This window comes from Orycteropus afer, unplaced genomic scaffold (genome assembly GCF_000298275.1).
Source record: "Orycteropus afer afer isolate SDZICR_OR568_19922 unplaced genomic scaffold, OryAfe1.0 scaffold00461, whole genome shotgun sequence".
Classification (NCBI taxonomy): Eukaryota; Metazoa; Chordata; class Mammalia; order Tubulidentata; family Orycteropodidae; genus Orycteropus; species Orycteropus afer.
The window spans coordinates 1,848,799-1,862,319 of NW_006922048.1; the positions used below are offsets into that span (position 1 = coordinate 1,848,799).

Genomic DNA, 13,521 nt, shown 5'->3' on the forward strand with positions numbered 1-13,521 from the left:
CGGTGCCCTGTCACCGCGGCGCCCCCGGCCCACCCCCGTCGTAGCGACGGCGGCCGGAGCTTTCCGGAACCCGGGGTCCAGGCGGTGTGACCTTGGCCCATCATTCCTTCTCTCTGTGCCCTGGGCCTTCCCTCCTTCCAGCTACTCGCCTCAGGTGCTCAGAAAGCAGGACTTCTCAGCCACCAGGGTGGCCTTTGGTCTATCGGGGCTCGGGATTGAGTCTCAACTCTGTGACCTTGGACAAGTGGCTTGCCCTCTCTCCCTGCGCCTCAGTTTACTCCTGGAGTGTAGGGTCGCTGACCTAACACGGTGTCGGGAGAGTCTTTGAGATCTTACAGAAAAGGGGGCTGCACTTATTCCTGCCCCAGGCCCTTTGCACTTACCCGTGCCTTCAGCTTGAACTGCTTTTCCACACATCTCTTGGCCGGTACTTTCTCGTTTCTGTTCTGTAACACGTCACCTTTCAAAAACACTGCTGTATCTCATTGGTTATCACTGTATCATCGGTTCTTATATTCCATCCCATAGCCCTTAACACACACTTGTTTACATGGGAATCATCTGTCTCCCCCATTACAACAGCTTCTTGAAGGCAGGCACCTTGTCATTTCCACATTGAGTGCCCAGTCCGATGCCAGGCCCACGGAGCGAAGCTCTCTGAAATACCTGTTGAGTGAAACCACCAACCTTCCACCTACCTTGGCAGTTTATTATTATTCTTCCCTGGAGGTCAGAGACGGCTTGTTGAACACCACAAAGCCCTTCACCCATGCAGGGTCAAGTTCAGCCCCTCTGTTACTGTCTGTTCTGGCATTAACTTAAAGTTAACAGGTTGCACACTCCCATTTTGGAACTGATTATTGACCTGTATGCTGGCTGGCACTCTAGCTCACACACCCCTGCAGCATGCCCCTCTCCCCCAGATTTGGGCACTGAGCCCAGCGAGAACCCAAGTTGTGCTGGGTTCATCCTGTGCCTTTTGAATTTATAATCCAGGTAGCAGAACCATAGTTGTGTTGTGCAAAGAAGGAACTGTGTTTACTAAGCTTGTCACTTAGAAAGACTAGGGTTTAATAATGTCGTAAACCTTGTTTTTTCTGAACAGGCGGTTAAGGAAGAAGGGCAAGATCCTGATGAAATTGACATACAATTAGAAGTTGCCAGCAAGAAGACAATAAAGAAGGGTGTTAAAGGTATCTGCTCATACTTATTGTTGTTGGAAGTTTGACTGTTTACAGAACTTGTTGGCAGCTGCCGTTGAGTGGATTCTGACTCATAGCAACCCCGTGTGACAGAGTAGAACTGCCCCATAGGGGTTTCCTAGGGAGAAGGAGCCGGAGTGGTACAGTGGTTAAATGCTTGGCCACTGACCAAAAGGATGCCAGATCAAGCTCACTAGAGGCTCCCTGGCAAAGAAGATCTGGGTATCTGCTCCTATAAAGGTTACAATGTGGGAAACCTTATGGGATGGTTCTACTCTATGCTATGGGGTCACTGTGAGTCAGAATCAACTTGATGGCACACAACAACAGCCTTTTTCCCACAGAGCCACTGGGTGGGTTCAGACCACCAACCTTTCAGTAGTTGAGTGCTTAACCATTCCATCACTGGGGCTGAATGCCTTAGGCATTGGAGAACCGGTGGTTAGCACTTTCTGTCCTCTGTGCCTGGAGGAGGGACCTCTTTGGCATTCAGCGCCCCTGATGTAAGAAGCAGGCTTGCTCTTCATCATCTAACAGGTGGCTATGCCAGGGGTGCTGGGGGAATGGAAAAATGCACAGGTGTCAAGCAATTGGTCTTATAGGGATGAAAAAACACCCAGAGGAAGCACATTCGTCAAGCTGCCCCAACTGCTCTGACCAGCCACATGCCCCTGCTTGGCTTCCTCCTCAGTTAAAAAATGACACCAACTCAAGACTGAATAATGTTGCTGTTAGGTGCTGTTGAATTGATTCTGATTCACAGCGATCCCATGTGACAGTAGAAGTGCTCCATAGGGTTTTCTAGGCTATCATCTGTACAGAAATAGATTGCCAGGTCTTTTTCCCTCAGATCTGCTGGGTGTGTTCCAACCGCCAGCCTTTTGCTTAGTATCCAAGCACTTCACCATTGTGTCACCAGGGCTCCTTCCAGACTGGATAGAACCAGCTTTGTTGCTTGTTGGAGTATTTGCACCAAATCAGTATCTTAAACATTTAGTGCCTTTTTTAACTGTAGTGAGTATATAAATAAAAATGTTTGCCATTTCAACATTTTTTATTTGCAGTAAAATTCAGAAACAATTCAGTGGATTTTTTTTTATTATTTAATCGAATTTACATAAATTCACTTAAAACGTACAAGTGAGTGATTTTTAGCATATTCACAAGGATATACCACTGTCACCTCTATCTAATTTCAGAACATCTTTATCAGCCCAGAAGAAACCTCAAACCTATTAAGCAGTCACTCCCCATGTCACCTCTTCCAGCCCTAGACAACCACTAATTTATTATATGTCCATGGATTTTTTATTCTGGACATTTCATTAGAATGGAATCATGTAACATGACCTTTTCTGTCTGGCTTCTTTCACTCAGCATAATGTTTTAAGGTTTGTCTGTGTTGTAGCATGTATCAGTGCTTCATTCCTTTTTATAGCTGATGCCAGTGTATTTTTGGAAGTATTTAATTTCCTTCAACTTGGGCACCAAGACTCTCTCGACTAGGTGATTATCATCTTCATCAGTATATTTTCAGTGGTAAGAACAATAGAATGCAAAGCTCTTGCATGATAGCCTTGTTTTTAAAAGGTGCCACACAAATTCTCACAGCTGTCCAAGTCCCCGTGTTCATCTGAGGAAGTGCTGCATTTCAGACAACGCAGGGCAGCTGCTTAGACAGTAGAGAGAAAACAAAGTATAGCAAAGCAACATTTTTAACATCTTTCCGTAGAAGGAAACTTCCACAATGTATTGAGTTGTTTAAACTGGAGCCTGTATTTTAAAAAGTTAGATTTTAAGATGTAGGTTACATGAGGGGTGTAAGTTTTAATTTAATTTTAAAACATTGGTACATTTACAATGGTCATAGAACTGTCCATATTTTAGCTATAAGCTCTGACTATCAAAATGATAGTGAATGTGAGAGTTCGGTTTACAGTAGGAAACATAAAAGTACCTCTTGTGGTTAGATGTGAAATTATCTGAAAGTCTGGTTTTCAGTAGTTGTGATATGACTTAAAAATTCAGTTTAAGGTGTTTTTTTTTTTTTTTTTGGTAGCTGTTCAAGGAGTTCTGGTGGCCTAGTGCCTAAGGCATTTGACTGCTACCAGAAGGTTGGCGGTTCAGCCCACCAGCCATTCCGTGGAAGGAAGACTAGGCAATTTACTTCCATAAAGGTGTACATCTCAGAAACCCAAAGGGGGTTGCTGAGAGTCAGAATCGACTTGATGGCAGTGAATTTGATGGGTTTTTTTTGTGTGTGTGTGTGTAGCTGCTTATTTAAAACTGTGAGGTTTAAGACTTCACTGACAAAAATGTTCGTGGCCCCCTCATAGGGATCTTCCCATCAGAAGAAAGACTAAACTTGTCTGGATTAAAACGTAGGTCAAATCAAAACTCTTTGGACAACTTTGGAGTTGGTGTTTATTTGAAAAGCTTTAAAAAGTTATTTACGCTGATATAAATAGAATGTTTGTAGGCCTGGCTCTTGCAAGGATAAGAGGATCTAGTTCCGGCCCCTTCCTTTTCCAAAGAAGTAACTAAGCCCTGGGGGCAGTGGTAGAATTCTCGCCTTTCATGCAGGAGACCCAGGTTTGATCCTGGCGGTGTACCTCATGTACAGCCACCACCCATCTGTCAGTGGAGGCTTAGGGGTTGCTACAATGCTGAACAAGTTTAGCAGGGCTTCCAGACTAATACAGAGTAGGAAGAAAGGCCTGCCTGTCTATTTTCAAAAACGAGCCAACGAAAACCCCATGGATCCCCATAGTCTGATCTATAACTAATCAGGGGATTAGAGCTGGACTGGGCAGCATTTTGTTTCATTGTGCACGGGGGCACCATGAGTCAGGAGTGACTCGATGGCAGCTAATGACCACTACCACCAGGGAGGCCCCTGAGAGAGGTGGTCTACAAGGCACCTATAGGTCTGCATCTTCCATGCTGAGCTGGTGACATTCTTTGGAAGTGTCTGGGCATTTGGTTATTTTTAAAAGGTAGATCCTCCTTGTTATGTAAGAGTATATAAAATTAACCAAGTGTTTTTTGGATACTACAACCAAGTTGGACTAATTCTGAGGATTCTTAACTAACTGTCTTCTTTCAAAAAGTTTAAGAACTGCTTAATTTCTCATGATAAGTTAGAACGAGAGTCCTCTTCCCTAACCCCTGGCCCTAACTCATCTAAACAGACAAAGTTATTGAAAACTGTTTCATGTGCTTTGAAAGATTACATGTTTGAACTAGTCTGTGTGGAGTGAAATGTCATTTTCCACAGTCTGTCGCCCACCCTGTCAGCTCTTTACCACCCCAGACCCCGCCCTTGAGGTGGTGGTACCACCTGTCTGTGCACTGCGTTTTGGTCATCCCTGCTCTGCTTGGGAAGCTCTTTGGTCTGCTGCTTCCTGCACGCATCCTGTGCAGGTGCTGCTGTTGAGAGGCCAGGAGAGCAGAACACTTGCCAGACATGTAGGCAGTGCATTTCCAAAGGGTCCGCTGTAGTTAGATTTAAGGAGGAATAGACCCCTGAGTTTTGAAGAGCCCCAGCTTAGGAGCTGAATCATTTCTCAGTGTCAAGTGCAGATAATAAAGTCTGCTGGCGTTGTTGGGAGTGTTCAAACAATGAAATGTTGAGATGACTGTACCCGCTTCCATTGAGGCAGTGCCAGCTCCTGGCGACCCCGTGTGTGCCAGAGTGGAACTGCACTGTACAGCATTTTCAGTGGCCAATAGTTCAGAAGTAGATCGCCTGGTCTTTTGTCCTGAGTGCCTCTGGGTGGACTTGAACCACCAACTTTTTGGTTGGTTAGAAATGTATGTGTTAACTATTTATACCACACAGTGCCTGGTGTAGTAAAACTGAGTTTCTGAAGTATTTGTTAATGACAGTGAGTAAGCTGTGTAAAGTAAAGGCTACAGTTGGGATCATTAACCAAAGATTAAGATCTTTTTAAGTTAAATTTTCTTATTTAAAAAAAAAAAAATACAAAATTTTAGTACCAAACTCACTGCTGTCAAGTCTATTTGACTCATACCGACCCCACCTTGGGTTTCTGAGGCGGTATCTATATGGACGTAGATTGCCCAGTCTTCTGAGGAGTGACTGGTGGGTTTGAACTACCAGCCTTTTGGTCATTAGTCAAATGCCTTAGGCACTGATGCAAAAATATATTAAAAATTGTCTCTATAGTTTTGCTACTGTTGACAGTAGTCTCATCCATGTCCATTTTACAAACATATCCCCACATTTTTAAAATTGCAAAGCATTATATGGTGAATCCCAGGGTTTCTCAGCCTTGGCACTGTTGACAAAGTGGACTGAATAAATAATATTTATTAATAATAATTATGGTAGGGAGGGGTCCTTTGGATTACAGGATGTGGTGAGCAGCATCCCTGGCTTCCACCCACTAGCTGCCCAACTCCTGACAAGCCTGTGCACAGCAGAACAAAACATCACCCATCTTATGCCTTTCTCATGAATGGTAGTTGATCGGATCATTGTGCTCATAGGGTTTTCACTAGCTGATTTTCAGAAGTAGATCACTACCATTTTTCTTAGCCTGTCTCAGGCTGGTAGCTCCAGTATTGCAGAAATCCCAGTTGATAGCTTACTAAGAACACTAATTGAAAGAAATTTATATATTATAGGAGGATGGACACTTTTTTACTTCTATGATAGCATATCATCAGCAATATTGAAGTACATCATGTTGTGTTAACTAATGAGACCAGAAATTGAGTAATCTGATTGAATTATTATTCTGTAATTAGAACAGAGGATGGAGGAAGAAGGTACAGAAGATAATGGTTTGGAGGAAGATTCTAGAGATGAACAGGTATGTGGACACAACAGTGGAGATGGCAGAAGTGGCTCTCTGGTCTGCCCCAGGTGGTTATCTGTGCATTTTCCCTTTTCACAGGAGGATATGGAAGCAAGTTTGGAGAACTTGCAGAATATTGACATGATGGATATTAGTGTGCTAGATGACACTGAAGTCGATAGTGGCAGTGCTCCCGACTTTGGAGAGGATGGCACGGGCAGCATTCTCTATTCCCTGTGTGACAGCAAGGAATACGTGGCTGCTCAGCTGAGGCAGCTTCCGGCTCAGCTCACAGAACATGCTGTAGGTAACTTGGAAATGTGGTCGAATTGTGGCTAGAGCCCTGAGGCACTCCATTGTGACTGCATGCTGTTTAGAGGAGGAAAAACACATGGGAAGTGGTTAAATAGCATCCATAAATACTTAAATTTGGCTTTGAGCCTTGGTGGTAAATAATACCCATTTAAAACTACATGTATCAGACATTAACTATAATAGATAGCTTTTCTGTAGCACTGGAGAAAACTTTCTGAGCTTGATTAAAGAATGACATAGTTGATATATAGTATTTCCTTTTACTAATTAAGCTAAATTTTTGAAAGTATATAGAAGCAAAACATACCAATTCAACAGTTTTTAAATGTACAATTCAGTGATATTGATGACATGCTTTGAGTTGTGCACCCATTCTCACCCTCTTTTTCTGAGTTGTTTCTCCCATTAACATAAACTCACTGCCCCTTAAGTTTCTAGTTGCTATTGTCAATTTCATCCTATACAGATGGATCTTTAAAGAGAATCCCCATTCTCTTTAAAGAGCAGTATGTTCAAAACAGACAGTCTTTGCTAGTTGAGTTAAACTGTTCTTTGGTTTTAAGAAAACTTAACAAGGGTTTTTTTGGTTTAAAGATTGTCTCAGGGTGATAGTTGCAGGGATTTATTCACCGTCCATGGCTCCAGAAAGGCTAGATTCCCTAAGAATTTAAAATTTTTTTCTGCGTATTCTGTCTTTTGATCAGGATTGTTTTATAGACACTTTGATCAAAATGTTCAGTGATAGTAACTGGGTACCATCTAGTTCTTCTGATCTCGTGGTTCATGGAGGCAATTAGCTATGTATTCCATTTCCTATTTTTATTCCTGGCTCTTCTACCTGCATGTCTTTCCCTTTAAAAAAAAAAAAAACTTTAAAAACACACACAGATAATAGAGGAGAAAACAAAAATAATTCCTGACCTAATCATTCAGGTCATTCTCTTCTGTATTATCCTGTGCGTATATAGCCTATCCTGTACCCCTGAGATATTTTAAAAATCGTTTTATATGCTTAGCATCACACATTTATATAAAAAATAATTAGAATAATAGTGGAAAGAGGTGCCCTGGTGGCACAGTGGTGTTGAGCACTGGGCTGCTAATTGAAATATTGGTTGTTTGAACCCACCGGTGCTCCATGGGAGGAAGACCTGGCGGTCTGCTCCTGGTCCGCTCAGTAATGCCTAACAACTCTAAACCTTTGGAAAAGTGGCCTCATAGGACTGAACCTTACACCTAAAGGTGAAAAGCCATGTCACAATTTCCAAATATTACCACACCTTGACCTAGGTTGGCATAGTTCTCTTTCAGCATAATGCTTACATGGGAGTGTTAACTTTTCAGAGCATATCCATGGTTAATGGAAGCATCCAGGTTATAGATTCAGACCTGTTGTTGGGTGCCACTGATTTGATTTTTGACTCCTAGCAACCCCATGTGACAGAGTAGAACTGCCCCATGGGATTTTTTAAACTATACTCTTTAAGGGGTGGGAGCTCTGGTAGTGCAGTGCCTAAGGCACTTGACTGCTAGCCAGAAGACTGGCAGTTCAAACCCACCAGCCACTCCTCGGAAGGAAGGTTGGGCAATCTACTTCCGTAGTGATGCCACCTCGGAATCCCAAGGAGGGGTTGCTATGAGTCGGATCTGACTCGACGGCACATAAAACAACAACAACAACAACAGTTTAAGAGGTAGATCACCAGGTTTTCTCCTGTGGAGCCTCTGGGTGAGTTATGAACCTCCAACCTTTTGGTTAGCAGCCTAGGGCTTAACCGTTAGTCACCAGGACTCCATTGTTCAAACCTAGGAATGGAAATAAGAGCAGATTATTTAGAAGGGTTATTTTTGTATTTCAAGTCTGGTAAACTGAAAGTCATAGTAGTTTAATAATTAAATACAAAACAATCTACTTAAATGTTTGTTGTAAATAAAGTGGTCTAGATGGAAGTGCTTCCAAGTCAGAGCAGAAGAGTACAAGGTCACTCATTTTCCTTTTGGATTTCCTTTGGAAATTCCGTGATTGGACAGTGGATGCTGATCACCAGTTATATAAACTGCCTTGGAAATCAATTGTTTGTTTATTCAGCGCATGTTGACAGAGGCCCTGCCATCTGCGAGCCACTGTCAGAGACAACATTTCTGGTACCATAGAATCCCTGTGGTATGTGCACTTTGGCAGGGGGCAGGTGACAATCAGAATAATCCAATAGCACACTTGCTGATGGCAATACATGCTATGAAGAAAATCAACCCCCAGGTTGCCTGAAAAGGAGTGGCCTTGACATTCCCAGCTGTGTCTGGTCTACACAAAGTTGTCTTTCATGTTGTTCTGCAGGTAGATGGGGAAGGCTTCGGGGACACTTTGGATACTTCATCATTGGACTTCAAAGTAACTCCGGTGAGTTACCACCTAGTTCTGGGTAACAGGAAACTTTAAATGAGTGCTTAGTTGATAAGATGTTTGTAAATTGACTAACATCATTTTAACTACATTGGTACTGAGCTAGGTAAGGAGCCCTGGTGGCGTAGTCCTTAACTGCTCGGCTACTAACCTAAAGGTTTGTAGTTTGGACCTGTCCAACAGCTTCATGGGAGAATGACCTGACAGTGACAGTCTGTTCCTATAAAGATGGCAGCCTAGAAAACCCTGTGGAGCAGTTCTGTTCCATCACATGGGGTCACTGTGAGTCAGAATTGACTCGAGGGCATCTCCAACAACTGAGTAGCATGCTGGGGGTGACTCGTTGAGCAAATACTCTTGGAGCAGGCAGCCAAGCCAGCTGGAGAGCATACTCATCAAGTGTGATTGGGTGGGGGTTGTCAGGTGGCTGGGCCATGTGTGCATCTGGAGGGCTTCTTGGTCTTACCCATCAGTCAGTCCAGTGAAGAGGGAGAGGAGGATCGGGGGGCAGAAGGGCAGGCTGTGGTCCTGAGACAGAAAGGTGCATGGCTCACTGCTAGTTGCAGAGAACTGGGGATGTAGTGAGCAAACTCTGAGGGGAGAACTGGTCAAGCCAAGTAACCTTGCTGCCTGCCTCTTCCTCCAGAGAGGAACTAGCAAAATGAGCTTGCCTCCCTGACACTGTTCTAGGTACTATCAAAGACGTGAGTGCAGTCAATTTTTTGGTAGAAGTATTTATCCCAGGGCTTTAAATAGTGTGAACTGGTTCAGTCATGGCCAGTGAAGTGAAACTAGAATAGACCTGAATTTTTATAATTAAGGTGATCCAGAATGCTAACTGCAACAGGAAAATTTATTGGCGGGAGAGTCGGAAGAGGTGTAGTGAACCTTTTCGGGAGCTTGATGCAGGAGACTGGATTGTCGCTAGGACTATGGAAAGCCACACCCATTCAAAGTCGAACAGCTGACTGCCATCTTTGAGCACATTGCTGTTTGCAATTGTTTAAAACCTGACAAGGAAGAGATTTGGTTGTTATACAACACATACGCTACCCTCATTTTCCAAGAGATTAAGTTTCTAGCAGGGCTTCATTCGACCCATAGTTTTTCCCATTCAGGTTACTGTTGTGGTGTCACTTCTTTGGCCACGACTGAACTGGGAAGAACCAGTTAGAAGCTCTGATTTATTCACTAATGATTGACAGCTATATTTACTAGGAAAGATGAGTCCTTGTGGCTCAGTGGTTGAGTCCTCAGCTGCTAACCAAGGGGATTGGTGGTTCGAACCCACCAATTGCTTTACGGGGTAAAGATGTGGCATTCTGCTTCCATAAAGATTTAAAGTCTTGGCAGCTCTGTGGGCCAGTTCTCCTCTATCCCCTAGGGGCACCATCAGAATCAGCATGAGAGAAGTGGGTATTAACTAGGGAAGTGTATCTGCCTTGTTTTTAAAGTACTGTGTGGATTTTCCTTTCCTTTTCTTTTCTTTTTTAAATAGGAGATTGAAGAACCTCTATTGGAGCCAGGTACTGATAAGAAAAACACAACAGTTATGGTTTGCGAGTTTTCACGCTACTATTTTCTTAAGCTGTCTATATTTTAAGCTGTGTTATGGTTTTGTAAATTGTTTTACTGGTGGACAATCCAGATCGTACAAAGATCAGAGATTGGAAACCCATTCGTATCACCAGATCTGTACAAGTGATGTTCTGGTTCTTGAGGTCAAATATATTTGGTGAGATGCAGCAGTAATTGACTTTCATCTCTTTAACCACAGAGAGTGGCCTTAAGTCATTTTCCCCCATGGTGCTAACATGTGTTTCTACACATGAAACAGATCTTGTGATATTTTGCTGCAGCCATTTTGATAAATGCAGTTAAGGCAGGCTGAAGCAGAGGTGAGGGCAGTTCTAACCCGAGAAGTGACTGGATTCCAGAAGACGAAACAGTTTCTTCAGGAAAATTTCCACCATGTTATTCCCCTTCTGGACTGCGTTTATCTCCCGCCGTTGGACGAGTTTCTCGTTTTCATATTGGACGGTTCTATTAAAAGAAATTCAAAGAAATTTGGAAATTGAGCTGTTCAGTGAATGGTGATTGCATTTGGTTCAGCACCTTGGACTTTGGAAAATAAGTAGAAGACCTAGACTTGAACAATCACGTGAAGAAGACTGTTGAGAACCAGCCCAATGGTTATAGGTGTTTAAGTCTGTGGGGGCCTTGTCTCTTCCCTGTAGCATAGAGGCGTAATGCGGTAGTCGCTTGGTGTGCAGGTAGTCAAAGCAGGTAAATGTGCATACCCTCGGGTTTTCCAATCTCTGTGTAGCTAGGCGTTCTCTTCATGTTAGTGTGGCAGCCATGCGAGATCCGCATTTGTGATTGCTTTGTTTCCCTGGTAATTAAACCTTGTGCCATTCTATTCCTGTTAAATCCGTAGAAAATGAGAAAATACTCGACATTTTGGGGGAAACTTGTAAATCTGAGCCAGTAAAAGAAGAAGGTTCCGAGCTGGAGCAGCCATTGGCACAGGATACAAGTAGCGTGGGGCCAGACAGAAAGCTCGCGGAAGAAGAGGACCTTTTTGACAGCGCTCACCCGGAGGAGGAGCAGGAGGAGGGCGATTTAGATTTGGCCAGCGAGTCAACACACGCTCAGTGGAGCAAGGCAGACACCCTGTTAGCGGTAGTGAAAAGGGAGCCCGTGGAGCAGACAGGCGATGGTGAGAGCCCGGACTGTGAGCCCGTAGGGCTAGAGAAGCCAGTTGAGCAGAGTAGTAAAGGCCCAGAAGACGCGGACGCCTCTAGCGAGGAGGTGGCGGAGGCGGCCCAGGAAGCCCAAAGCCCTGAGCCCAGAGATAGCAAAGAAGACGTGAAGAAGCTTGATAATGAAGCTTGTAATGAAGTCCCTCCGGCTCCTAAAGAGTCCTCAACCAGTGAGGGCGCTGATCAGAAAATGAGGTTTGTTTTTTTCTCAGTTTTAGACCAGACGCTATCTCCTTTCATTGGTCACTTAATGACACACATAAGCTGTTTGTCTGCAATCGGCCAGCCAGACTGATGCAGTTGTAGTTAACTTCTAGAGAGTGTTTTATTTCTCTTTGTGTATTTTTTAGTGGGTGATTTGATCTTTTTTTTCCTCAACCTGTCAAGGTTGTGTTCTTAAATTGTTAAATGATTTATCTTCAGCTAAATCAAATTGACTTTTAAGAATCTGACATTGTATTTTTTGGGGAAGTCAGATTTCCAATCTAAGTTTGCAAAGGTGTCAAAATTTTATTTCAGACTAACTTTCTGGTAGGTATTCAGCTGTAGCACATACCATGCTTTTAATTTAGTTTTCTTTCGTTCTTCCCCTGTGTGAGTAACACTAACTCTTGTCTCTAGCTCTTTTAAGGAAGAAAAAGATATAAAGCCAATCATTAAAGACGAGAAAGGTATGCTTAACTTGCATGGATGGGAGGCTTCTGGGGGTCCCTGTTTTGGGAGGGAGATAGATGCCTGCTGACCCCCGTCTTGGTCCAGTGGTTTAGTTCTAGGTGTTTGGGGAAGAGGTGTTGGAATTAACGATGTAATAATGTTCCTGTAAAAGGAACATTGTCATTGTTTTCATTGTCAGTACGGCTCTGTGATTGTCATTTATGGGATCATGAAAATCATTCTGGGACAGGAGTCTTTCTCCCCCCCTGAGCAGTAACATCAGGAGAATTTTAGAAACTGCTGTATTGCTTGCTCATTGACCATCACCACCGTTTCTGTGTGACACTGACATGGACAGGAGTGTTCCTGGAGTGAGGAGGCTGGACTTGTGTGTGTCTGCTGTCCAGGTTCTCCCCCTCCCTCCTGTCTGTCAGCAGTCATGAAGCACTTGAGTCAGAAGAGTGGAGATGAGGTATTAGGAGAGCACTGCTGTGCCCCCTCCGCTGCCGTGAGGTGAAGGGTAATCCCCTCCCTCCCTCCTGCCCCAGGTCGTGTTAGTAGCAGTTCTGGTCGGAATCTCTGGGTGAGTGGACTGTCTTCAACAACCCGAGCAACTGATCTGAAGAACCTCTTCAGCAAACACGGGAAGGTAGGCTCTCTCACATCTCGTCAACTGTGTTCGCACCCTCTGCTTGCCATCACAAAGCACCTCAGAGTAGGTGGCTTAAAACATCAGGGACTTACTGTACCTCAGTTCTGGAGGCTGATGTCCCTATGCAGGGTGTCAGCCAAGCCATGGTCCTCTAATAGCTCCTGACGAGGACCCTTCCTCATCTCTGCCTGCTTCTGGGAGTTGCCAGCAGTCTTTGGTGTTCCTTGGGTTGTATATGAATCGCATCAATCTCTGCCTTCACGCCAGTCTCCCCTAACTGTCTTCCTTCTGTGTCTGCTCTTGTTTATAAGAAGACATTACTTATAGAGGGTTACGACCCAGCCTGCTCCAGTCTGGCCTTGTGTTCACTTAGCTAATAACATCTTCATAGACCCTGTTTCCAAGCAAGGTCATGTTCACAGATGTTTTGATGTGTCTGTTTTGGGGACACAATTCATTTCATTAGATCATCCGGCCTTGATTTGCGCTTAACACATTTAGGGGTTAAAAACTTCTGGCAATAGTTAATTTTATTGGTTCTCTTTTTTGTTGAAATTGCAAAAGTGAAAAATGCCCCACTTTGCGTAGCGCACCTTACGTTGTTTCCCGGATCAGAGTGGAGAGCAAGTGAAGCAAAAGGTTCATCGCTTCAGTAAAACCCTGCTCAGAAAATCTATTCGTATAAATCTCAGATCCATGTGTTCTGATG

General features: G+C 43.8%; 1 protein-coding gene across 1 annotated transcript in view; it reads left to right on the plus strand.

Moving 5' to 3' along the window:
• The window catches only part of SAFB2 (scaffold attachment factor B2), a 50,451-nt gene that overhangs the window by 237 nt on the left and 36,693 nt on the right, over positions 1–13,521 (plus strand). The window contains exons 2-9 of the mRNA XM_007954476.1: positions 1,106–1,193; positions 5,976–6,040; positions 6,125–6,328; positions 8,679–8,741; positions 10,243–10,270; positions 11,182–11,701; positions 12,128–12,177; positions 12,709–12,809. Coding sequence (XP_007952667.1) covers positions 1,106–1,193; positions 5,976–6,040; positions 6,125–6,328; positions 8,679–8,741; positions 10,243–10,270; positions 11,182–11,701; positions 12,128–12,177; positions 12,709–12,809 — 1,119 coding nt within the window. The remainder of the gene's footprint in view (positions 1–1,105; positions 1,194–5,975; positions 6,041–6,124; positions 6,329–8,678; positions 8,742–10,242; positions 10,271–11,181; positions 11,702–12,127; positions 12,178–12,708; positions 12,810–13,521) is intronic.